Genomic DNA, 25,148 nt, shown 5'->3' on the forward strand with positions numbered 1-25,148 from the left:
ACAGGCTTCAGAACCCCTCCATGAATCAGTTTGTGTAATTTATTTATTTTTTTGTTTGTGTTTTATTTTTTGTTCATACGTGCTTTATCAGTACTATCTGATTCCGTGTAATTATTAATGTACAAGTTGTTTTATTGCCTTCAGGAGGACTTTTACTTTGAAAGATGTAAACGGAAGTTATGAGGTAGAAACGATTTCGTATGTGAAAACACGTCGTCATGTGCGGATGCTTGTGTTTAACTATGTTTTTATATTCCTGCACACGGGATTACACAGACTGTTGCATAAAGCATATTTCTTTCTTACGATATGAACCGGAAGTTCAGGTATTACTCCAGTATTGCCAACTTACCTAGTACCGGAAGTGCTCATGTTGTGTTTATGGTCTCTTTCCTTTGTTAATGACAGCACACGGGATTTACATTTTTTATACGCCAACACTTTAAATGACAGCGAATATCAACGAAATACGGGGGGAAAGTGTGCTGTACGAAGATTTGTTTTTTGGCTGTACACCATTAACAAATACTTGTTTATCGAAATTAGTTTCGCGACGAGATATCAGTATCATTCATTTTCCCCGTGGTTCATCAACGCCACACGAGAAGAATTGTTTTTGTCATGTGACAGGAAGTATACGTGAAGTTCGACATTATTCCAACATTATTCGGAAGTGTTTTTATTTACAATGTAGCGACACATAACTCTAACGCATTGAAATACGACAGTTACAGGTTGTTGTTTTTTTTGGTTTTTGATTTTGAGAAGCTCAACAGTGTTGCCGTCAGTTGCTTATTAGATTAGCGCGTTGTGAGCTCTGTAACATGCTAGATTTAGCATTTAGCATACTGGCTACCTTGCTATCACCCGTCACCACAGCCATCTCGACTTGGGTGCTCTCTTTTGACGAATAACGCTTGTCAATAAGTCCGCTTTCAGTTTCACTTTTCCCCTTATTTAGCTAGTGCCCTTTCCTTAATGCCGGAACATATTTGACTACCTTGGGTTGCTGTTGCTGTCCCGCTAAATGTTTCTAAAGTCCTGTCCTGAGTGCTCTGACATGACATGGCCACTCACTGACAGTGGCAATAGGCTGGTACTGACAAGAACTCAAGGATGGATCGATAAGGCAGCTGTCGTCTTTGGCGGTGAGTCAGTGGCACTGCTGTCCGTGAGAGTAACATTTGACCGATGTTTGTTGTAACACGCATATGCTAGCTAACTGCTGACTTTCCAGTTGAGGAATTTCCAGTTAGTCCTTCTGTACTAACACTGGATAAATCAAAACATTCCTGCTAATCCCGTTGCTTCATTAATAGTAGCCGTTTCTGACGACACGTGATTGGATAGCTTTAGCCTGGTGCCTGCCGTGAGTATTTCGGTGATGAAACCAGCTGCAAAACCGCTGATTTGTGAGGATACCAGTTTGCAGAGAAGGTTATCACAGCCTGGCTGCTACATTTGGCTGAAGAACAGCAAGCCTACACCCCCAAAACCGCACCGCAGTTGCTTATAAATATGTGTGATTACGAAACGAATTTCGGGTCTCTTAGTGGGGCACTGCACAAGTGACACGTTAAAGGGCAATTCATGGAAAACCTTTGTTAGTAAAGTGTTGAGCCACCACATGCTGATAGAGTAGCTTCAGTCCTTGGATCTTACAGGAGGGCTAAACATAATTGCTCCAACAGACACCATACTTTAATGTTTAATGGTGGTGTTGGAGAGCATTTTCTGTCCCCTCAGGCAAAAATCTCCCATAGTACTGGTATGGTGATTGTGAAGGTTATAGCATATGAATCACACAATTTTCATTCTCGTACAATTCAGTGAGTGCCCTATTGACCAAGTAGTTGAAATCCCACATGAAACCAGTCCTATTAAGACAAAATGTTTCATTTTAGAGTACAAGTGCTATCTCTGAACCACTACAGCTTGATTTCTTTAAGTTGTCGTCTGTCTGTATCTGACTTGTAGCAATTTACTAGAATTTTGTAGGAACATTATGCAAATGGTTAAAAGAAATTTGTTTGCTATGTTTATTAGACATTTAACGGCTCCCTCGTAAGACCTGCAATCAAGAGGGTCAATCTTTCATCATCACAATTTTCTCCCACCGTGGGTGGCTCTCATCACCCCCGAGCCATCAGGATGTTGGAGGGCCTTGTTGCCTGGGTGCTGAACACATACCTAGGAAAATATGTTAGCAACCTAAACACAGATCAACTCTCCATTGCTCTTCTGAAAGGTAATTACACATGCTTAAATTTTACGGGCGAGTAACTTCACTTCTTTCATTTTTGCTTGTATTTCTTCTTCTTGTCTTTGTCCATTTTCCTCTCACCCTAGTCTGTTGTACTAGATGGCTGCCACTCCACTTTAACCAGTTTATGAATATTAGTTCTAAGTAAAATTTATTTCAGGGGGATGAAGATTGGCACACCCCTGCTATGCCGGTAGACTAATAGTGGTTTGATCTGCTGCTGTTTTAATGATCTGCAGCTCAATGTTAACTGTGTGTGGTCAAAGGGAGTGTGCTTTGAAAATCATTTAAAGACAGTGTAAAAACTGTCAAGGTCAATCTGAATTCAGACACTTTTAAAGGAGTGTGCAGCAGCCCTAGTAAACATGGTGTTTATCTGTTTATTGTTATTCCTCAGGTGCAGTGGAGTTAGAGAACCTCCCTCTGAGGAAGGATGCCCTTCGAGAGTTTGACTTACCATTCGAAGTCAAAGCAGGTGAAACACATTCACTGATATCTGCACATAGTGTAGAGACAACTACTTTGTTTAAACAGATCTGTATCTGTATGAATACACAGAACTACTAGTCACTTATTTGCTAAGTGCAATCACCAGCAGTCAACCAAGTAGTTACCCTAGTTTGTCAGACTGGCTAAAGAATATTTTCAGAATGCCTACATGTTTTCATAAAACAATTGATTTTGGGCATCAGTGTATCAAAAGAGGCAGTGGATATAATATATCTCTATATCGATATTTCCTTCCACATTTATTTGGTACCAGAAGCCTTTTGTGTTGTGTTTGTAATCCAAGTAGTGTCATATAGAACTAAAGAAACGTAATCCTGATGCCATGCTCTATTGGCAATTGTTGCCGCATTTTGAATTTGCCCTTTGTTAGGAAATTATTTTTAAAAAGTTGGAAAGTCAGTTCAGATCTTTATTATGCAAATGGCAGGTTTTTCACCCTTTTCAGTGGGATTTTCAAAAGCAGTACTCAACTTTTGGAGGTCTATAGTTATCGTTTGATAGCTTTCGATGCAGGGAACTGCTCTGTATTTGTTCTACAGTATCAGTCATTGATACTGTTTACCATAAATTCTTACCTAACATGCTTAAGGCTGTAGTGGATATCTTTGGCTCTGCGTTAAATTATTTTTTTCCTATTTGTCTGATAGGACTTTCTCTGTTAGGTCAAACAAGTTTTTCTCTATCATTGCCTTTCTAACAGTGGGGTGTTATGCCGACCGTACCCTGCTACATACCTTCTGACCGGCCGGGAAGCCATCTAGCCTAGTCCAGCAGCAACATCTGCTGTCTGGGCCTGTGTGATACGGTTGTCACAATGAGGCAAGGATGGAATGGGTGAATTAGGCACTTCCAGTCCCAACCGATCTCTATAACCACGCTCACCAGAGAGGTGATTTAGCCTCTCTCCATTCTTTCAGGAGGTTGAGGTGATATATTTGTGTGGCACCCCCACTATCCAACCGTACCGCTGCATAGTGAACATCCCCTACTGGCTGTATGACAACGAAGGGCCATTGCCACTTGGCGAGTAACTTTGAGCTGGATGAAGGGAGCAATGAGTGAAAATTGTCTGCGCTGACATTCCTGAGCCTGGAGCGGATTTTCGTGAGATAACCTCACCAATGTGTGAAGTTCAGCTCTCAGGTCCAGAACGTATTAAATTTCGTTCTTAGCTGGGCTTGGACCTTTCTCCCAGTTTTCTTTAACCAGATCCAACACTCTGAGCGAACAGTAACTCAAAGGGAGAAAATCCTGTGGAGGGTGAAAAGTCTAACCAGGATTCTAATTGCGTTCATTCCTGTGAATGAACTTACAAAGCATGAACTTCAAGGTGTTATTCAGCTGCTCCACCAATGCCTCAGCAGATGGTAGACGCTGGTTCGAATAGACTTGATGCTTAGTAACTGTCACGGCGGGGTGCGCCGGTGTGAGGAAAGAGGTAGACCCAAATGCAGACATGGTGGAGACAAAACGTAGTTTCAAAAACAAAGCGAGCCTTTATTGGCTGATTGCAGAAGAAAAACAAGGAACTAGGGAAACTAAGGAGGCTATGAACACTGTGTTAACAAAAAAGGCTGTGACACTCAGTGAAAAACTATGACAAACTATGAACACTGAGTAAACTAGAAAACACAGAGAAACAATGGAGTAAACCTATGAAAACTGTGGTGAGGTTAACAGACGATCTGACATTGACTGAGTGGAAACACACAGACTAAATACACATAAGGAATGATCAAAGGAAGTAGAATCACATGGGGAAAACAGCTGACAACAATTAACATAATGACAGGACACGTGAAACTAAACATAACACAAAACTCTTTCAAAAATAAAACAGGAAACATAAGGAGATCCAGACATGACTTGAACTTGACAAACAAAGAAAACTTGGGCATGAAACATGGCAGAATGTAACTAGATAAACCGAAATGAAACTAGACTAAAAAGAATAACAAAACACCAAGAAACTCAGAATACTGGGTCACATGACCCAGGGCCATGACAGTAACTTGTGCAGCTCCTTTAACCCTCTGGGGATGACAGACACGCCAACAAATCCAAATCACATGACCGATTTAAGATGACATAGCATCAAAATGCAGCCCCACTAAGTCTCCATTTTTCCAGTTTGCAGTTATTTCATGATTCAGGCTTTAAAGGGTGGCAGCAAAAAATATGACAAAGGATACCTTTTGGATTCAAAACTGCAGCAATTACTCTCTTCAGTTTCAAAACATTACAGCATTTTGGTAAAAGAAGAGGTTGTACAACACAGTGTGAATAATTTTTGTTGCAACTATTTTTGAAAGGTGTTGCTGCAGTCAAGTGGAATAAGCACAAATGCTGTAAGGAGTCTTTGGTGGGTTGTGGTTTCTGGCTCAGCTGGGGATGGTTGGAGCAGTGGGTTCAGGGGTGGTGTCAGGGGAGGCTAACCAGCATTGCTGGTCTCCATCGTCCAATCATGGCTTTCCGTCGGACCTTCTCAAATAGGGGGAAAAGCTGTGGTGAACAAAGTGCAACAAAATAAACTTCCGCAGCACTGCAGTGTCTTATGTGTCAGGTTCTTTTTGTGTTACTGAGTGATTACTCAGTAGGGAGTTTAAAAGCCATTTCAAGCCTTGCAATGCATGATTAACAGACATGAATTAACATCTGCAGTATTTAAAAAAGTACTTGTTCTGTTTCTTTTACTAGGCTTCATTGGAAAGATCACTCTCCAGATCCCTTTCTACCGGCCTCACAGTGACCCATGGGTCATCTCCATGTCCCAGCTCAACCTGATTGTTGGCCCTGCCCAGCTGCAGGAGTATGATAGGGAGAGGGACATAGACGAGGAGAGAGAACGCAAAAAACGCCTCCTCAAAGCTCTCGAGGACAAATTCAAAGTAAGTAGATCAAAAGTGTTTTGTTTTTTCCCAGAAATGGCGGAAATAAAAAATAACAATGTAACAATAAGTTCGTCTTGCCATTTAATTGTCTAGTTACTAATGAACTTTGCCACACATTGAAAACACCGTTGTAAATTGTAGATGCAGGCCACTGCATCAGTTCTCGCCTAAACAATTTAAGGTTATCTCACCTAACTATTATTTTTGATTGTGATAAAATTATTTTCTGTCTTATGTCCAGACGAGCTCATGACATGGCAAGTTGTCTGTCCATCTGTCCATCTGTCCATCCAGAATTCACAGGAATCACTTTTATCTCGTACAGTGATTTTATGATGTCTGGCTTTTCTACTAAGCACAGTTGTCTTTCATGTATTTTTCGTATGTCTTTGGCTCTTTCAGAATGAGTGTGAACAGACAGGAGAGTCGTACTGGTACTCTGTGACTGCCTCATTAGTCACCAGAATTGTGGAAAATATTGAGGTAAGACATGAGATACCAGTTGAGATTATATGAAAAACAAATAATAATATAAATAATTATTACAAACAGCCCAACGGATAAACAGAATTTGGTCCATTTTATGTTTTGCCCTCACAGCAGATCTCAGCGGTGGTTTTGTCTTCAGCAGTTAAAAATAAATAAATAACATCCTCTCTTCCATGAAGCAGCTTTTAAAAGAAATCTTCCTGAAAAGTCTCTGAAAATAGAAACGTGCATGCGTGTGCAGTCAGCTTCTGATCTTTTTTGAACAAGGAGCAGACGGTGACCAGAGGGTCATTTTGGCCTGTTGAGAACACCTGACATGTGAATGAATGGGTTACAAACTACACAGAATACACACATCAGGCACAATTCTCTCAGGGTCACATTTACTGCAGACTTTGAATTTCTTCATTTATGAACAACGACACAGCTGGTTTGCTTCATTCAAAAGTTAGCTTAACTCTTTGGTACTAAGGTAGTTCTCATTGTCTGACCTTGAGTTACAGACTGAACTGTGACTAAATGATGTTTTTTTATATGTCTAGCTGAAGATCCAAAATGTGCATCTACGATTTGAGGATGACTTTTCCAACCCAGAGAAGCACTTTTCCTTTGGCGTTTGCATCAAAAATATATGTGCTCAGAACCCTTCCAGGGAATTGGTAAGTGTTAGTTGATTTCATAAAATCCAATCATTTGTTATATTCATGAGAACAGATGATACAGTAGTCCATTTGTTTTCTGTTCTTCTTGTAAGACTAGTTATTGCTACATAAAGATTTTCTGATCAAAGCAGTTAAAAAACACTGTGTGTGCATCATTGTAAACAAGTTCTTCCATTGCATACTGATTTATGTATTGACATTTTCACTTTATAGCTTAGCCCAGACCTGTAAAGTTATTGCATCTCATACTATTGCTACTCTCAGTTTGGACTGGCAGCCATCATGACATTTTCCGGTTACAAACAGCAGCTGTAGCAATGAATGAGAACTAAGGAAATTGAGAAGACAAGAAGGAAATTACCTGTGTTTGTCTGAAAACAAGGACAACAAAAAAACATTACCATAAAACGTTCTTCTCATCTTCCTACAGCACCATAACCAACTCACCCCAACCAGTCATGACAGATGGCTGCCTTTGTCTGAGCCTGGTTCTGGTGGAGGTTTCTTCCTGATAAAAGGAAGTTTCTCCTTCCCACTGTCACCAAGTGCTTTTTCATAGAAGGTTATCACCCCATAGTTGGGGTTTTCTCTGTATTATTGTAGGGTCTTTAGCTTATAGTGTAAACATATATATTTGTATTAGAAAGTTTAACTGATATGGATTAATATGTCATCTATTCTTGTTCTGATCATTCTCAGCCTCTTTCATGAAATGGGCAGTCATTACACAGGGATGTTCCTGGCGACTAGTCTGAAACTAAGAAACACTAAGATATTACTGCATTATTATATATACTCAGTTACATCTGAGAACCGTTTAATGGAAAATGTCAAAAACTAATAACAAAGGCATTTTAAACTATTAAGGACATTCTTAATAATAAATCATGTTGGTTGCAACATTACACATAGCGTAATGTTGATAATGCACGATGTGAGGTGTTGCACCGTTAAGTAGCAGACGAAAAACAATTAAAATAAACCAACATGTTACTATAAAAGATATCACTTGGTATTACTAAAATGTGATCAATTAAATTGCGGCTGAAAAGAGTGGAGCATTGTGCCGTGCATTATGATTCATGCGGTTTGAAAATTCATGACAACCACTTCAATGAAGGTTAAAATCTAAAATAATAAATCAATAAATCATCCAACTATTTTCTTCCGCTTATCTGAAGTCGGGCCACATGGCAGCAGGAAAGCCCAGACATCTCTCTCGCCACCTCCTCCAGCTTATCCAGGGAAACGTCGAGCTATTCGCAGGCCGGCTGATAGATGTAATCTCTCCATCTTGTCCCGGGTCTACCCCTGGACCTCCTCCCGGTAGGACATACCTGGCCGAAGCACCTTACCCGGGAGGTGACGGCCTTAGGTGTCTCATTTCAATCCAGGATGAGTAGTGGCTCTACTCTGAAACCCTGCTTAATGATTGAACTCCTAACCCACCTTTTGGAGAAAGTTAATTTCCGGGTGTATCCGTGATCTCAGTCTAATAGGGTTAGCAAAAACATCAGGCCTAGATTAACAGATTTATGCCATTTTTCAACAACAGTGTGCCATCTCGTGGCAGATGTCTGCCTAATATTTAGGACAATAATTTACCGGCATTGGGCATCAATTCAAATTTGAACTATTAGATTAAAAGACTATGTCTGTTACCGAACAGTGACAACAGTGACAATTAGTCGGCTAGTCAACTAGACGTGCAGATGCCTAATCACAAGTCATCCTCCTTAATGCTGTGTTACATTAATGCAAAATTTCCCTGGAAAGCACTAAATACTGTTAACTATTTAAGTATTAAGTATTACTGATGAGCAGCAGAGTATCACAAAAAGAGATTCTGTGTGCCTATTCATTTTTTTCTGTGGAAAATTAGAAGCATTATCAAACACTTCCATTAAGAGCCATCAGTGTGTTAATCTGTCAGCTATGCCTGAGACATGCCCTAAAATGACATCAGTCAATCAGTCAGTTAATATCAGATGTGCATCACATTTACAAAAGAGGTTAGAGGGTAAACTGCTCCTTTTATTGATTAAGGACTTAGTTTGGTCTTTGGATTTGAGGTTAGTGGTGGTTTTCTTTTGCAGGTCCAGAAGCTCTTCAGACAAAAGCAGTTGGAGATCGAAGACTTCAGTGTCTACTGGGACACTGAGTGTGAAATGCTGGGAAAGCTGCCCATTAACCAGATCCAGGTCAGTCATATGGTGAACTTGGTGGCAGATCACTGGAGTATTACAGCTCAGTTCTAAAGACCACCTGGATGGCTTGTCTTTAAAATTCAGTTCACTAAAACGCTGATAGAATGAACAACAATCTTCCAAAATACATTCACTCTTTTGCTGTTCTGATGATGATGAAAAGTGTTTGGGTTGTATCAAATAACTATGATTTCCATAGCATTACAACACATTCAAAAGACGTTTATTCTGATGACCATAGTCCTGTATGGACCCAGATGATGCCCACAGAATCACAGGTCCACCTGATTGTTATACTGTGAGGATCAAGGGTTCATGATTTTCTTTTACTTTGTCACCCCTCTTTTTATAGTCCACCAGTTAGAAATCCTCTTGGATTATGATCTGTGATTATACAAAGCTAGATCAAAAGTAAAATTTTCTCAAAAGAGATACCCCATATGAGTAGGCTAATTGTTTTTCTAACTAACAGGATGCTATGAGCCAGTGTATGCAAAGCCGTGAGCATCAGTACATCTTTGAGCCGGTGTGCGCCTCTGTGCTGCTCCGAAGAAACACCTCCAAGGAGCCTTTGAGGTCCCGACACACCCCACGAATCGAAGGCCAGGTTCAGCTGGAGTCTATGTCTTTACGCCTTTCACAGGTCTGTATGAAAACCTAATGCCCTCTTTTTTTAAACAGTGACAACTGTTTTAGTAAAATTATATATGTGAGGGTTTCATAATCTCCATAATCCCACAGTCATGCTGTGGGGATGTATGATTGAAGCAGTGTCTGCCCATAACTGGGGCTGAGATAACTGATGTAGGTAAACAACTGTACAGTGGGCCCCTCGGATGGATAAGATTTGCCCTAAAAGAAGGCTCTGGATGTTGTAGGGCGGTCCTGGCTTACACGTTTCTGCAACGTTGTCTTGAGCGGTACCTCTGGATTGGCATACTGGGTAGGTGGTTCCCCTGTTTCAGAAGAGGGACCAGAGGATGTGCTCGAACTAAGGGGATCATCTAGGGCTGCCCTTTGTCACTGATTTTTCATAGTTTTTATATACAGAAAATCTAGGCATGGCCAGGTAGTGACCTCCAGCTTTCAGTGGAGTGATTTGAGGCTGAGCTTGAAGTGGTGGAAATGAGAATCAGCACCTCTTAAGTCTGAAACCATGGCTCTCAGCTGGAAAAGGATCAAGGAAAAGTTAGAACCCCAGGTGAAGGAGGTATCGGGGTCTTGTTCGCTAGTGAAGAGAGAGCAAAGCGTGAGATTGAAAGATGGATTGGGGCTGTACAGATCTGTTCTGGTGAGGAAACAGCTGAGCATAAAAGAGCTGAGCTACTGGTCAATCTGCATTCCTCACCTATGGTCCCAAGCTATGAGTAGTGACCAATGAGATCATGGATACAAGCGGCAGAAATGAGTTTCTGGGTAGCTGGGTTCTTCCTTAGAGTAGAGCTGCTGCTCCTCCACCTCGAAATGAGTCAGTTGAGGTAGTTCGGGGGGGTCTGACTAGGATACCTACTAGACGGCTCCTAGGTGAGGTATTCCGGGCATGTCCTACAGGGAGGAGGCCCCAGGGCAGACCCAGGACTCACTGGAGAGAATGCATTTCTTGGCTCGCTTGGGTACGTCTCAGTGTCCCACTGGATGAGCTGGAAGAGGTGGACTAGGTGAGGGAAGTCTGGGCTTCTCTGCTCAGGCTACTTGCCCCACAATCTGACCCCTGATCACCAGTAGAAAATGGATGTATGGATTTTCCATTGAAGCATTCCTTGTATCCTTAGGAACTGAAGCTAATCTGGACCTTTCACAGACCAAGGCTAGAATTTTGGATGATGTTTGTTGTCTGTGTCTTGCCTCTTAGGTGCAGTACCAGCAGATCATGGCCTTCCTTAAAGAGCTGGATCGCAGGGAAAGAGAGATGTTTTACAGAAAGTGGAGACCAAAAGTACCTATTTCAGGAAAGTAAGTTCACACTTAAAGGTACAGTGTGGAAGATCTCACTTGGATTACTTTATCCCTATGCTGGTCACATTGTCCCTTTCTTTCATGTTTTGCTTCTTTGGTGAAGGACACTTTGTTCGATGATAAAACATAGATGTGATCCTTGATAGCTTGATTTGAAGGTATATCTTGAAGGTGTACGCTCAAATCAAATTTGCCCCCACAGCACGCGAATGCCTACAAGTTCTTTTCTCCACCTGTGGTTTACTGTGTGTCTGCCTGGCCCGTAGCTACATGCAGACAAACACAAACACTGATCACCAAACTTCCAGCCTCTGATCCAGCATCCACTCTGCTCCGCCTCAGTCTGCAGTTGCCTCTCCTCAGCTCTGCTGCTCAGACCTGAAACTATTTGGCCATGGAATTTCCTCTTTATTTCCTCGGATTAGTTTTCCGCACTCTAAAGTCTCTCCTGAGTTCAGCTACCGTAACCCTGCTGCTCAGAACAGTCAGTAACCCAAGTGTTCAGTCACATTCTCCCCGCTCTGCTACGGGTCAAAATAATGTCTGTTTTTTCCTTTACCAGTAGACTTGATAACATGCTGTACTGTATTTTAATACTCGGGTTGTTGTTTAATAAACCTTTGAAATCATGCAGCTGCCGACAGTGGTGGATGTTTGCCATCCAAGCCAACCTGAGTGACATAAAAGAGCAACGGCGGCGAGGCAGTTGGGACTTTGCCCTGCAGCGCGCCCGGGACTCCCTAACCTACACCAGCCTCTACTTCAGAAGACTCAAAGGAGTTCCACTGAGTCCTCAGGAAGAGGTACTTCAGTAAGAGAAAGACGAGATGAATAATAAGTATTCAGTATAACATGTTGCTAATATAAAAAGAAAAAATCTATTACTAATAAAAACTGCCAAAAGTACACAGTGTTGAGTATTTTTGAATGATGGCTAGATCCCTTAACAGATACTCCTGTTGCCCACATCTGTACCATTTTCTATGGATAAGAAAGATATTTTTGTATAAAATCCTGCTTAGCTGAACAGTGATGGCATGAAAAGTGTGTGAAATTGTTGGATTTGTTTCCAGCTAAAACACATTAACCTCATTATCTTCTTAGATTCACTCTTGTTGTCTGTCCAAGTGCATGGATAGGAAGGCAGTTAATTTGTACTGTACTGATCTTTCAAGATTATATTCTTCTGAGAACATTTCCCTGGACTTTTTCATCTAGAGTGAGCTGGAGCGGGTTGAGGAGGAGCAGACGTTTGAAGAGCTGCAGCTTCTCAGAGAAGTTGTTCATGAGTGGTTTCGAAAGCAGGAAGTAATCGCAGAGGTATTCTCAGGTTTTATTCATTTTAAACAAAAAACACATTATTGTGTCATTTCCCAGCCTTACGTAAATGCCTTTCAGATATTGTGTTGTCATTAATCACCCCCACCCTTAAACTAGTCAGCCTACAAGAAATGCAGCCATCACTCCTCAGACGGTCATTGATCGTTGTGAACGTTCCAGTCATCTTATTTCCGTGTCACCTCTGTCAGAATGCACGTGAGCCCAGCAGTGAGCCCCAGACGTGTTCATCTACAACATCTGTTCCAAAGAGCGGGAGTTCAGGAATGATCCAGTACCTACAATCGTGGTTCCCAGGCTGGGGGGGCTGGTATGGAGAGTCCCAGGATCCAGATAGGCCACAAGAACTCCTGCAAAGTCCATCCTCTTGGAATATTCTTGGTGAGCTAGGCGATCGCGGTACCTTTGACAAATGCCAGCTGCGAACAGTTTTACATCTATTTTTCATCTGTTTGTAAACTCTAGTTGTGGAAGTGCACACATGTCTTGTGAAGCAATCTTCTGTTTAAAATAATGTAAACGTTTAATATTTTTCCAGCAGAAACAGAAGACTTGTTCGACCCCTTGGAGGACTCTCACACTTTGAACACTTTCACCAGGCGAGATCATCTGTTTGCCCGGTTGGAGTTCTTACTGGAGAAGGGTGGAGTTACCCTCTTCCACCAGGACAAGTGCGGAGACACGCTGCATGAGAGTGGAGTCATACAGCTGGAATTCTCTGGTATATCAAAGCAGGAATTGTGTCTTTTAAATGTCTAAACTCAAGCATCTCAAATGAAAAACCAGAGTATTTGCACGTCTAATCTGCTGTGTGTGGAAGAGTTGGATTGAGGAGGCTGTGCTTTGGTTAGATTTATTAGAGAACCATTAATACTCTCTCAATGATGGTAATTTTTCAACTTCTCCCACTCGGGCAGTTAATCAACCCTAAATGGACCCAGCAGCTCTGATAAACTGTAACATGTTTGTTCACTTGTTTTGTGGCTTCATTCACCTGCAGGATGCAGGATGGAAACATAGTTGAATACAGTCTGCATTGAATATCAAGAGAGGGGGGTACCCTGGGTGAACAAATTCAAGTCCCCCTAAAATATTTTAGTTGAGATGGATGATCTCACGTAAAACATTAATGTCCTAGCCTTACAGATAAGGACCTGTTAGAGACATAAGAAACCAGCCAGTTAAGAGTCATGACTGATGCCATCAAAGTCTTTGTTCCAACAAGTGACTGATGTTCACAATCTAGCTGTAGTTTAATCTACCTACAGCTATTTTTCCCATAGACTGATGGGAAAATGTAATAAACTCAAAACCTGTGCATGTCTGTTAAAATCCAAATGACTGTAACTGTTTCCACAGGGGTGAAAGTGATGGTGGAGTCTCTCCCTCGCTCAGAGTCCTCCTTATTGTCTGTAAAGCTGGGAAGTTTGTTCCTTCGAGACTTGACCACTCAGGGCACCATCTTTCCTGTCCTGGTGTCACCCAAAACGGTAAGCAGTGATGGCAGAGCAGGGAGTTCATCACATAAAAATATTGAAAAAGTGAATTGCAGTTCCTCAAACACACAGTTAATTATATTTTGCTGTTACATGTTATAGGGAAACGTTGTTGTTGCTGCTAACCAGTCATCGAGCCAGTCCAGCACTACTTCTGGTAAGATTTTTGTTTTGTGTTAATGTTAATGACCAATTACAGTTATGAAGTAAAGTTTTATGGAAACAGAATAAAATAATTGGTTCGCTGAGCTTGTGGCCATGCTGTATGTGGGTGAGTATTAAATTGTGCACAAATGGTTGGGGGAAGTTTTCAAATTCAGTGTGTCGATATTTGTGTCCTGCCAGTGGATTAATTTAGACCATCTCATAATTTAGTCCGGAAAAATAGTTTGCTGCTTTTATTAAAAAAGCCCTTTGTAAAGGTAGAACGTCTTACTTTTCATCACTAATTGAAGAAAATAAAAGCAACCCTAGGTTCCTCTTCAGCACTGTAGCCAGGTTGACAAAAGGTCAAAGCTCTGTTGTGCCAAGCATTCCTTTAACCTTAACTAGTAATGACTTCATGAACTTCGTCACAGTCTTTTGCAGTCTTCTTCCTAGAAGTCCTACTATTAATTAATGTTTCAATCTTAAATATGATCAACCTCTTTCGATTAATCCGCTGTGTACCAAATGTACCAAAGATCTTCAAGCTGGCAGTATTTAAACTGTTACTAAAAAACCCATCACTTGACCCTTCTCTCTTAGCTAATTACATTCCAATCTCCAACCTTCCCGATCATCTGCAGAGGAAAGGTTTATTTGAGTTTCAGTCGGGTTTCAGTACAGAATATGGTCTCTGGGTGTGGATTCATCGTTGTGCTTATTAGAGCATACTGTAGGTATTACAGGAACTGTGCTATAGTGGTTTGAATCATATCTGTCTTCTACTTTGATAAAGTGTATAGTTAGAACTGGATCAAGTGACCCTGAACCCCCTCTTAGTTACACTGCAATAGGTCTAGGATGATGGATTGATTGATTGATGATACTTATCCCGAGGGAAATGCTGAGGGATTCCCACAATGCATTGAGTGTTTCTTCTTCATTCACCTTTTTCACTCACTGTGTGTATACACCACTCTGCATTAATTATTATTAATCTCTGGCTCTCTTCCAGAGTGTGCCTTTGTCCTGTCATTCATCGCCCCAACCGATCATGGCAGATGGCTGCCCCTCCCCGAGGCTGGTTCTGGACGTTTCTTCCTGTTAAAAGGGAGATTTTCCTTCTCACTGTAACCAAAGCATTTGGTTGTATTAATTTAACTAATCTCTTTAAATTACAATATTAAGCACCTCAAGGCGGCTGTTGTTTTGATTTGGTGCCATATAAATAAAATTGAACTGAATTGAATGTCGTCTGTGAGATGGTTATGAGTAACTTCTTCTCTAAAGAGCAAAATTTTGTTTGTGGATAAATTCATAAAGCTGTTACTATTTAAGGTTGCTAGTTAAGATTTAAAGGATTGATTCGTTCAACAGAGCTCTTATTTTTTTGTGAGCATGGCTACCGTGCAGAGAGAAACCTAGGGTTGTTCTCCTCTACACAGTATCCAGAGTCATATGCAGTGAAGATGTAAAGCTGAGATAATCAGCCTACATGTGAGAGCAGAGTTCAGGTTGCTGTTCTGTTCTGTGTTGGCAGTGAAGAAAATAACAGTAGAGGAATTGTATTCTTAAACTTAGTTGCAGCACTTTCAGAAAGACACCTGCTGTGATGAAACTTATCACCCACTGCTGTGTAATGGAATTGTGCTTTTATTGCATACTACCAGATTTGAGTGACTATTTCCTTTTTTAACATAACGCACTTGAGAACACTTTGTTTGTTATGTTTCTGTCAGGATGCAATGTGGAATGCGTATCATGCCCAGTGTTTGAAATGATTTACGAGCGTAACCCTGTGAGGTGCAAGTTTGAGAGAAGACTGGAAGTAAACACTAGTCCACTGAACATAATCTACAACCCACAAGCAATAAAAGAAGTGATTGAATTCTTTTATAAGGGAAGAATTCACACCTCGGGTAAGTATATTTAAAGTGGATTTTATACCTTGCTGGTTTTCCTCTGTAGCATGTTTTGCAAGCACTGAGACCAGAAATGTGTTCTGCGTGAGTGGTCATGTGATACGCAATTACAAGCAGAGTTGACTGAATTGAGACTGTTTAAAAACAGTTTACTGTTTAAATAAATGCCTTTCAAACCCAGGTTTTGGGTATCAGTCAGAACTGGAGCTGAGAGTGGCAGAAGCTGCAAGGAGGCAGTACAACAAGCTGAAAATGCAGACCAAGGCAGAAATCCGACAAACCATCGATCAGCTGCTTGTGGGAGAGTTCATTGTAAGAAACATACTCTGAATTCAATTATATTTTTCAGTCAATTCAGTTGTATTTATATAGTGCCAAATCACAACAACAATTGCCTCATGTTGCTCATGGTGGTATGAAAAAGTTAAATCACCATTAAATCTTACTCATGTCTGATTCGTAGGAGAACAGTAAGCGCTGGACAATGAAATTGGACATCTCTGCACCCCAGGTGATTTTTCCTGATGACTTCCAGTCAGGAGACCCAATGCTTGTTGTTGTTGATTTAGGCAGGATTCTACTGACAAACTCTCAAGGTAAATCAGCCATTTCACTAATATGCCTCTGTGTCTTTGTTCTTTTTCCCACTGTTAAGAGTGATATCTCACTTACCCCTGCTATTGTATCCATTGTTTTTCAAGATGACAATAAGTCCAACTCAATGGCTACTCAGCCAGAAAGAGAAAACATAAGTGATGATGAGTACCAGACTCCTCTTGCAACCCCACCAGAATCTCCCCCACCTGAACTCGATGTGCCTTTGAAAGCACAGGTGAAATACCCTGAGTTTACAAGCTTCAGGTCTCTGGAAGGTACTCAGGCCTACAGACAAAAGCTTTATGAAAAATACTCCTTGTCCTTTAAAGACCTCCAGATAATGGTCGGTCGCTATAAAGACAACTGGAAGCATCTTCAGGAGAGTGAGGTAGGGCCTACACACGTGGTGGAGAAATTCAATGTGCTCTTGCAGCTTGAGCAGAGACTGCGCTACACATCTGACCCCCAGCTCCCCGGTGCTGTGCTGTCAGGAACCCTACCAGACCTCAAGATCCATATGAACCTTGAGAAGATGACTGCTCTTAGGAGTTGTCTGGCTAGACTAAACAGTCCAGCTGTAAATGAAGGAAACAAAGGCCAAGAGAAGAGTCAGACTGTCAGACCTTCTGATCCTCTTACCCTCCGCCATGAAAAGATATTTCAAAGAGAAGAGAGCTCATGGAAGCTGCAAGGTTCAGCCAAAAATCTTACTCAGAGCGTGATGACATTGGAGCAGCATACACGTGAAGTCTTGGTGGAATCCCGTCTACTGTTAGCTGAATTCAACATTAACTACATGCAGCTTGGTGTAGAGAGTGATGGGCGGTACATATCTGTTCTTAAAGTGTTTGGCACAAATGCTCATTTTGTCAAGCGACCATATGATGCAGAAGTTGCTCTAACTGTCCATGGTCTTCTGCTGGTGGACACCCTACAAACTTACGGCTCAGACTTTGACCTCCTTGTTGCTTCTCATAAGCATCTCAGTTTTGACATACCCACAGGCAGCCTAAGAGAAAGCCAGCCATCGTCTCCTGTTTCAGCTAATGGCAGTTCTCCTCCACATCAGCAAAGCTATACTGAGCAGTCTTCTCACCTGCCCTCAGATGGACTCTCCCCCTTCAGTTCCTTTTTCAAAGACCAAGAAGCCCTGATTAAGCTTGAGTACCAGTTTGTCAGCTCAGACTGCCCCTCCATGAATTTGGAAAGCTCCCTTCAGGTTACAAGCATGCAGGTCAATAACCTGGATATCATTCTCAACCCTGAGACTATGGTAGAACTGCTCAAGTTCCTGCAGAAGTCTTTCCCCAAAGAAGAAGGCACCTGGACGTCACCAGTGCAACACGATAAAGCACAACAACATACAGAACAGGACTGTGGTGAGGAACAAGATGGGATATATCAGTCCACCTATGACCAGAACAAAGAACTGACTGTGGAGATCCATCGCCTCAACCTGCTTCTCCTCCGTACAGAGTCTACCAGCACTGTTTTAGGTACTGAGAAGAAAGGTTTGAAGATTGCCACTGCCAGCATTACTGGTACCAAGGTCAATGTGTCCATGGGTAGCCGGTTGGACATTAACGGTTCACTTGGATGCATGCAGCTGGTGGACCTAACCCAGGAGGGAGGCCGAAGCCAGTTTGTGGTCAGCATCGGTAGTGTTGAAGACTGCTCCCCAAGTCTTGATGGATTAACATTCCTTCCCGATACAGGAGAACGTTCTCCTGCAGAAGCTTTGAATTTCCGCCTTATGGAGAAATCCCAAGGAGAGTGTTCTTTGAAACTTCAAATGGCATCATTGCACTACAACCACTCAGCTAAGTTCTTAAAGGAACTCAGTCTGTCAGCCAATGAAGTAGAAGACAATTTCCGCTCCATGTTGAAAAGAGCTGCCACGAAAGTGTCAACAGTTCTAGCCAACAAAACAGCAGAGTATAGTGGGATGGTGTCACTCTTTGAGACGCCGTCACGGAAAATGCGATCTTTGAGTCAGAGCTGGGCCTATCCGTTTGAGGATGAAGAGGACGTTCCCATGGAGGAACCTGAATCCACTTTAGATACATTCTTAGTAAAACTGACCCTCAACATTAGCATTGAATCACCAGTTGTGTCCATTCCCCGTAAACCTGGTCACCCAGAACTCTTGGTTGGTCACCTGGGAAGCATAACAATCCAGAATTTTGTTGCTGGGCAAGACTCAGAAAAAGAAAGGTTGCAGGTGTTGGTGAAGGACATTTGCCTCTATTCACTCAATATGAGTAATTTAGTTGTGAAGAGGCTAGGCAAGGGGGTTAATGCTGGCAACGTGTCACCAACTCGCAACAGGAGCAACACTCAGGATGGACCACAGTTCACACGTCATGACTTCTTTGAATCCTTAAATGAGGGAAAAGGTGAGCACGCTTAAAATTTCTAGGATAGTTGTATTTCGGATGGCAGATTCTCTCCATGGTATTGCAAGTATGTTCATATAATTTCTTTCTTTCATTAGCTTTCCATATACTGAAAGACACCACTATACAGTTCACCCTGGAGAAAGTTCCTGTTGATGGAGATGCACAGTTTACTCTCCTCACCACAGAGGAATCCTTCAAGAGCACAGGACTACTGAGAATTGAGGGCAAATTTGTTAATCCTGTTAAGGTATATAACATAACTATATATGCATTCTGAATATAAGTCACTATTCGTGAATGAAGGACTGGTTACTTCTAAACACATAAATAGAAAACACAGACTGGTGGTTTTTGCCTTTACAGATCACATAGTACATTAAGGAAAGCACAACAGTGCTTGCACATCAGTATTACAACAGAGCTGGGCCCAATTTCACTTTTTAACATAAATGCTGTCCTTACAACAATTCAAACCTGTACTTTACCTTTCTTTCTTTAAACTACTGTCAGTAGATGTTTCTGTAAAGTGTCCTTCACATCAATACTGAACAAAGAACCATGAAGTAGAACATTTTGAATTCCTTATAGTTGGAAAAACCTGTATGTCTATAAAAGAAAAATTCTGAACAACAGTAGTCTGACAATTACTGAATATTAATGTGTGAGAAGTGTAAACTATATTTAAACTAAATTTATAAACAAGATTACACTGAGCTGGTCTGTAACATGTAGTAAGTCATGTAATTTATCATATACAAAAGTTGCACCAACACAGAAAATGTTGGTCTAAAGGTCTAGTTCAGACACCTGAGCTAAAAGTTGTAGACATCTATGAAGCAGTATTATGACCACAATAAGAAACAAATATAGTATTGATCATTTTAAAATTAAAGTGAAAGTGGAAGTTTGCCTAGAAACAACTGTAATCTCCACATTTTGAGTTTTTTCTTAAAATAGAATTTCAACTTTATTCTCAAAATGATCTGTATTTGTTTTTTTTCTTAATGTGGCCATAATACTCTGTCGTAGACACCAGATTCCCCAAACAAATGATTTAAAAAAATTCACCGTCCATGCATGTTTCTGATATAGAGAAAACTATACATAGAGACAAAAAAATTTTTTTATTGTAGGCTGTAACACGCTGCTGTAGAGTTGTGCATTTTAAAATAAAAATGGAATTCAGCTGCCAGCCACTCGTGCAACTGCAGTTTGTGGCACATCTGCATCATTTATATTTTTCAGAGGTGGAAAGGTGGAGAGTATTTTGGTTTAATCTTCCTAAAATATACTTGTAAAAAGTTAGGAAGTAAGACTTTCGTAATTAAAAGCAATAATTTAAAAACCACAGTTTTTGTTTAGATGTAACTACCTCTCTTTTTTTCCAGATTTTAAAGATACAAATTTTAAACTGACTCTATTACTTTAATAATTTTGGCTTATCACAACATCACATGGTTACACCAAGACTAGCTTGACTGGCTTCACCTTTCCCTTTTGAGAATGCTTTATTCCAACACAGCTGCACCATCTTCTGCTTGAGATGAAGTCGGATATAACATGCGATGGCTGTGCAAGTCTTACTGCTGGGTTGTTAATTGCTTTAACATTTCATTCTGGTGACAGGTGTTCCTGTGCAAGCCTGTGTATGAACAAGTCCTCCAGACACTGGACAATTTGTCCCTGACTGAAGAGCAACATGTTACACCGAGCCAGCCGCCCACGCCCCCACCACCAACACCTTCCTGCACCAAACCTCACCGCTTTCCCGACCCCCAGGGAGGAATGTTTGCAAGGGACCCTCCTCACTTCAGCTTCTCTCACATGTCACTTTCATCTCCTTTGCCTCTACAGTCAAACAAACATACAATTGACTCTTCCTCGTTCACTCAGCTAAAAGTCACCTTACATGTGGCAGAATTGCAGGTTCATCTCAGTGCTGATCTAACACAGGGGTCCCAGGGCTTAGTCAGTTTGCGCTTCCAAGATTTGGAGGGAGACTTTACCAAGGATCACCCTCATTTACTGGAAATCCAGCTGGCTCTTCGTTCCCTGCTCATGGAAGACCTTTTGGAGCAGAATCCTGAGTCCAAGTACAAACATTTGATGGTGTCGCGTGGAGCTCCCAAACCTTCCACCTTTAGTCCAAAGGAGTACCTTTCTCAAAGCTGTCCGTCAGCATCTAATGCTCTGTACCCAGTCATGCCTCGGTCACTGCCCGCTCACATGGAGGAGGCTCAGAATGTCTTCCAGCTGTACCAGAGGCATCCCAGCAACCCTTCATCTAGCAGTCGCAAATCCAAGAGGGGCCCGGACTGTCCCTGCACTCCTCCTCCTTCTCCGAACCACCACACACCCTCTCCTAACCCACCACCAGATTTTGATGAGTCATTAGTCCATATCAGTGTACAGCTGGTTGACCAGAACCATCCAGAGTTCAGAACGCGTTATGGGAGCGTAGGCCGAAGTGTGGACGTTGACTTTAACTGCCTGGACGTTTTGATCACGCTACAGACCTGGGTGGTTATTCTGGACTTTTTTGGTGTTGGCTCTACTGCCAATAATCATGCAGTCAAGGTGCCTGTGACGCCCCAACCCGCGCCAGGAGAGCCTCTCTATGAGCCAGACAGCAGTGAGAAGGACAAAAGAGAGCCTGTCAACACCAAAGTCGACCTAAAGGTATGTCACGTAGCCTGCTAAAAGTTATCAGGCCTTATGCTGAATGCATATGGATTCAATAGTTAAGAGATCCTGTATGAAAATATAGTCTGTTTATCATTGATGCAGGCTACATTGCTCTAAGGATAGCAATGTAAGGCTGTCAGATAAAATTTTGTAATTTTGTTTCTGTATGCTGTAACAATTTAAGATGCTGTCGTTGAAGTGTACACTTTAAGCTTAAATTGGAGTAATTTCTAAAATAATTTGCAAGAGTTTTAGGCCTTTTTGATACAGTACTCAAGTTTTTACAGACTCAAAAGAAACTGGACAATTAACCAAAGAGTAGTTTCATGGCTTGATGGAAAACACCTATACAGCACGTTCCAATTATGCAAATGATATTTTTCTCTGATTTTCCTGAATAGTCGATTCAAATGACAGTCAGCATAATTTTTGAGTCATCAACCATTAGAGTATAATTCAAATGTTACTCAACAAACCTCCCAATGAAAACAGTATGTCTTTCAAAAATAAAAAAACTAAAATCCACTGTTCCAAATTATTATGCACACAGAGTTTCAAAACATTTTAAAGATTGTAGAGAATTGAATATGGTCATTTGTTGAATTTGCAGCATTAGGAGATCATATTTACTGAAATCAAAATCTATTTCAATCAAAAACATCTTAACAGGTCAAGTAACATATTAACATAGGGCCCCTTATTTGATAGCAGTTTCACAGTTCATGCATCCATGGAACTTGTGAGTTTTTGGAGAGTTTCTGCTTGAATGTCTTTGCAGGATGTCAGAATAGCCTCCCAGAGCTGCTGTTTGGATGTGAACTGCCTCCCACCCTCATATTTTTTTGTTTGAGGATGCTCCAAAGGTTCTCAATAGGATTGAGGTCAGGGAAGAATGGGGGCCATACCATGAGTTACTCTCCTTTTATGCCGATAGCAACCAATGATGCACAGGTGTTCCTTCAAATATGTGTTTGCTGCTTTGTAATGGCCTTTTTGCTCTCTAAATCGAATGTATTTGTCTGGCAGAAACCTTCCTCATTGTCCCTTTATCTGCACGAACCTGTGTGTGCTCTGACTGAGCCACAAATCTCTTACATTATGGTCATCACACTTAAGTTTTTGTGAAATATCTAAGATTTTCATTACGTGTCCAAGGCATTAAACTATTTCACGCTTTTCAGCAACAGAGAGATCCTTTTTCTTTCCCATATTACTTGAAAATGGTGGTCTGCTTAATAACGTGGAACATCCTTCTTTGGTGGTTTGTCCTTTAATTGGGCTCACCTGCCAAACTAATGATCATAGGTGTCCGAGATTAATTTCAGTGATACAAAGAGCCCTGAGACACAATTCCATCCAAGAGTTTAATTGAAAAACAACTTATTTGATCTTTATGCCACTTAAACACAATTTGCATAATAATTTGGAATGTGGTGTACAGCATGTAGTCAAGTCAAGAACGTACTTAACAGGTAGGTGTATTATTTTCAAAGTCTGCAATCAAGAGATAGCATAATAATTCAAGAACATAAACTTCTGTCACGCTGCTAGAAATAAAAAAAACAGAAAGAAAAGAAGGACTTTGTAGCACAATGATAATAGGCGAGGGGGTTGCTGGGGAAAAACAGGGCTTATGATCTAAAGCATAGGTGTCAAACTCTGGCCCACAGGCCAAATTTGGCCCGCAGCCTAATTACATTTGGCCCGCGAAGCCATACCAAATTACTATTAGAGCTGGCCTACTGGTATTATACAGCTAATATATATATTGTTTAGTATTAAGCTTTGCTTGTTCCATATTCAGTTTTTCAGCAAAACTTGTTTGAGTCCATAAGAAAAGATTCATTCTTATATCTGGAGGAAGATTTTTTTTTTTTCTTCAATAAATATTAATGTTAGCCCGCGACTTTGTTCCAGTTTTGAATTTTGGCCCACTGTGTATTTGAGTTTGACACCCCTGATCTAAAGCATACCATGTCATTTGCTAATCATCTAGTAAATATACTAGCAAATTCATCAAGTGTTGGTTCATAACAGTCAGTCATGCTGTGAACCAACCGGAGAGACCTCCACAGTGGAGAGGTTACACCTGGAACATACAGCCTTGCTGCAACCCTGATAATCACAGGGGAGTGAACTAGTCGCATAGGCTAAAGCAGCAGAAGACCATACCGGGTGCCACTCCTGTCAGCTAAGTAGGGGGTTAAAAACTGAGACTGGAGTTTACAAGGGCTCTCCAAAAATGGTCAGAAGATTTGGGGGAAAAAATGTTGGTCTTATGAGTTTCAGTTTCTCCTGCAAGATTCGGATCAGTAACTGTGTGATGCTGTCATGTCAGCATGGATATGGATCTCTGAGGAATGTTTTAAACACTTTGTTCCATCTGTGCCAATAAGAACTGAGGCAGTTCTGAAGGTGAAATGGGGTCCACCCTACTACTAGCAATGTGTCCTTGATAAAAGTGGCTGGCGAGTGTAAAGTGGCAATTCTGAAGTGATTTTTGTATTGCTAACCCATTCCCGTGTTTTTATTCATAGGTTCATTCTTTGTCTCTTGTACTGAACAAGAAACTCAATGAGCTTGCCAAAGCAAGTGTGTCCAAATTATCTGCTCATCTGGAGATGTTTGGTATGAATGAATCTCTTTTATTTTATTTTCCGTATTGTAAAAGCAATAAAACAAACTGTGCATATTCAGATTTTATCTTATTACTATCGATTCACCAAAATGTATATTGTTGTTATATTTTGTCTGGTATTTCAGACGGTGACATGGCATTACAAGGAGCTTTAGGAAGTTTGTCCTTGAGTGACCTGACCCCACATGGTGATCTCTACAGAGAGCGCTTCACTACACAAGGAGGGGAGGCACTGATCTTCAATATTCTTAAGTATGTATCACTGCAGTGCTCGAAAGACTGTTCAGTCAGGAATTAGAAGTATCGTGCTGTTTTTAGTCACCTGTGTGCTCTGTTCTCCTCAGGTATGGCCAGCCTGACCCCGACCTGGAGCGGGAATGTGACATCAAGGTGTCTTTGCAGATGGCGTCAGTGCATTACGTGCACACACAGCGCTTTCAAGCTGAGGTGGCAGCCTTCATCCAACACTTCACTCAGCTACAGGATGTGCTAGGCCGGCAGCGGGCTGCAGTGGAGGGCCAGCTTGTGAGTGCTGTCTGCTAGGGCTGCCGTCATGGAAAGAAAACAACATGATTTCTTTAGGCTGTAGTTTTTACAAACCAAATGTTAGTGAAGTTGGTGTCATTGCCTGTAGCCCCTTGTAAAGTTATGCATATGTTCTCCAGGCTGCATTTCATTTGGTTAGATGTAAAGACTCTTAACCAAGGAAAGACTTCATTTGTCCTCTGTGGTCTTCAGGCCGTTTAGTGTTCTTGAGAACGTTCGTTCCTTCTTTTGGAGAATGGACCACATTGTCAATTTGACCACTGCTAAAGTGGCACAGTTCACTCTTGGGCAGAGCAGGCTTTGTCAGTAACTACACTTTGCATGACTTTTTTTAATTGGAGGGGCACTAAATAAGCACAGCTGTTTACTTGTTAATTTTTTAATTAGATTGTGTTTTTCCATTAC

General features: G+C 41.3%; 1 protein-coding gene across 3 annotated transcripts in view; it reads left to right on the forward strand.

The window, feature by feature from the left end:
* The first annotated feature begins 613 nt into the window (after positions 1-613).
* The window catches only part of vps13d (vacuolar protein sorting 13 homolog D), a 76,624-nt gene continuing 52,089 nt past the window's right edge, over positions 614-25,148 (forward strand). For 2 of the 3 annotated variants that reach the window (XM_084916353.1, XM_084916355.1), the window contains exons 1-24: positions 614-1,148; positions 2,047-2,248; positions 2,661-2,738; positions 5,471-5,661; positions 6,067-6,147; positions 6,696-6,812; positions 8,912-9,016; positions 9,495-9,665; positions 10,875-10,975; positions 11,613-11,781; positions 12,197-12,298; positions 12,508-12,697; positions 12,855-13,037; positions 13,676-13,806; positions 13,915-13,969; positions 15,696-15,875; positions 16,060-16,190; positions 16,342-16,474; positions 16,580-18,871; positions 18,970-19,121; positions 20,501-21,553; positions 24,097-24,187; positions 24,323-24,449; positions 24,542-24,722. In XM_084916353.1, coding sequence (XP_084772479.1) covers positions 2,152-2,248; positions 2,661-2,738; positions 5,471-5,661; positions 6,067-6,147; positions 6,696-6,812; positions 8,912-9,016; positions 9,495-9,665; positions 10,875-10,975; positions 11,613-11,781; positions 12,197-12,298; positions 12,508-12,697; positions 12,855-13,037; positions 13,676-13,806; positions 13,915-13,969; positions 15,696-15,875; positions 16,060-16,190; positions 16,342-16,474; positions 16,580-18,871; positions 18,970-19,121; positions 20,501-21,553; positions 24,097-24,187; positions 24,323-24,449; positions 24,542-24,722 — 6,111 coding nt within the window. In that variant the 5' untranslated portion in view covers positions 614-1,148; positions 2,047-2,151. The remainder of the gene's footprint in view (positions 1,149-2,046; positions 2,249-2,660; positions 2,739-5,470; positions 5,662-6,066; positions 6,148-6,695; positions 6,813-8,911; positions 9,017-9,494; positions 9,666-10,874; positions 10,976-11,612; positions 11,782-12,196; positions 12,299-12,507; positions 12,698-12,854; positions 13,038-13,675; positions 13,807-13,914; positions 13,970-15,695; positions 15,876-16,059; positions 16,191-16,341; positions 16,475-16,579; positions 18,872-18,969; positions 19,122-20,500; positions 21,554-24,096; positions 24,188-24,322; positions 24,450-24,541; positions 24,723-25,148) is intronic. The other variant, XM_084916354.1, reaches the window with a different exon arrangement.

The sequence above is a fragment of the Perissodus microlepis genome, chromosome 20, assembly GCF_051167445.1.
Source record: "Perissodus microlepis isolate ML-2025 ecotype Zambia chromosome 20, ASM5116744v1, whole genome shotgun sequence".
NCBI lineage: Eukaryota > Metazoa > Chordata > Actinopteri > Cichliformes > Cichlidae > Perissodus > Perissodus microlepis.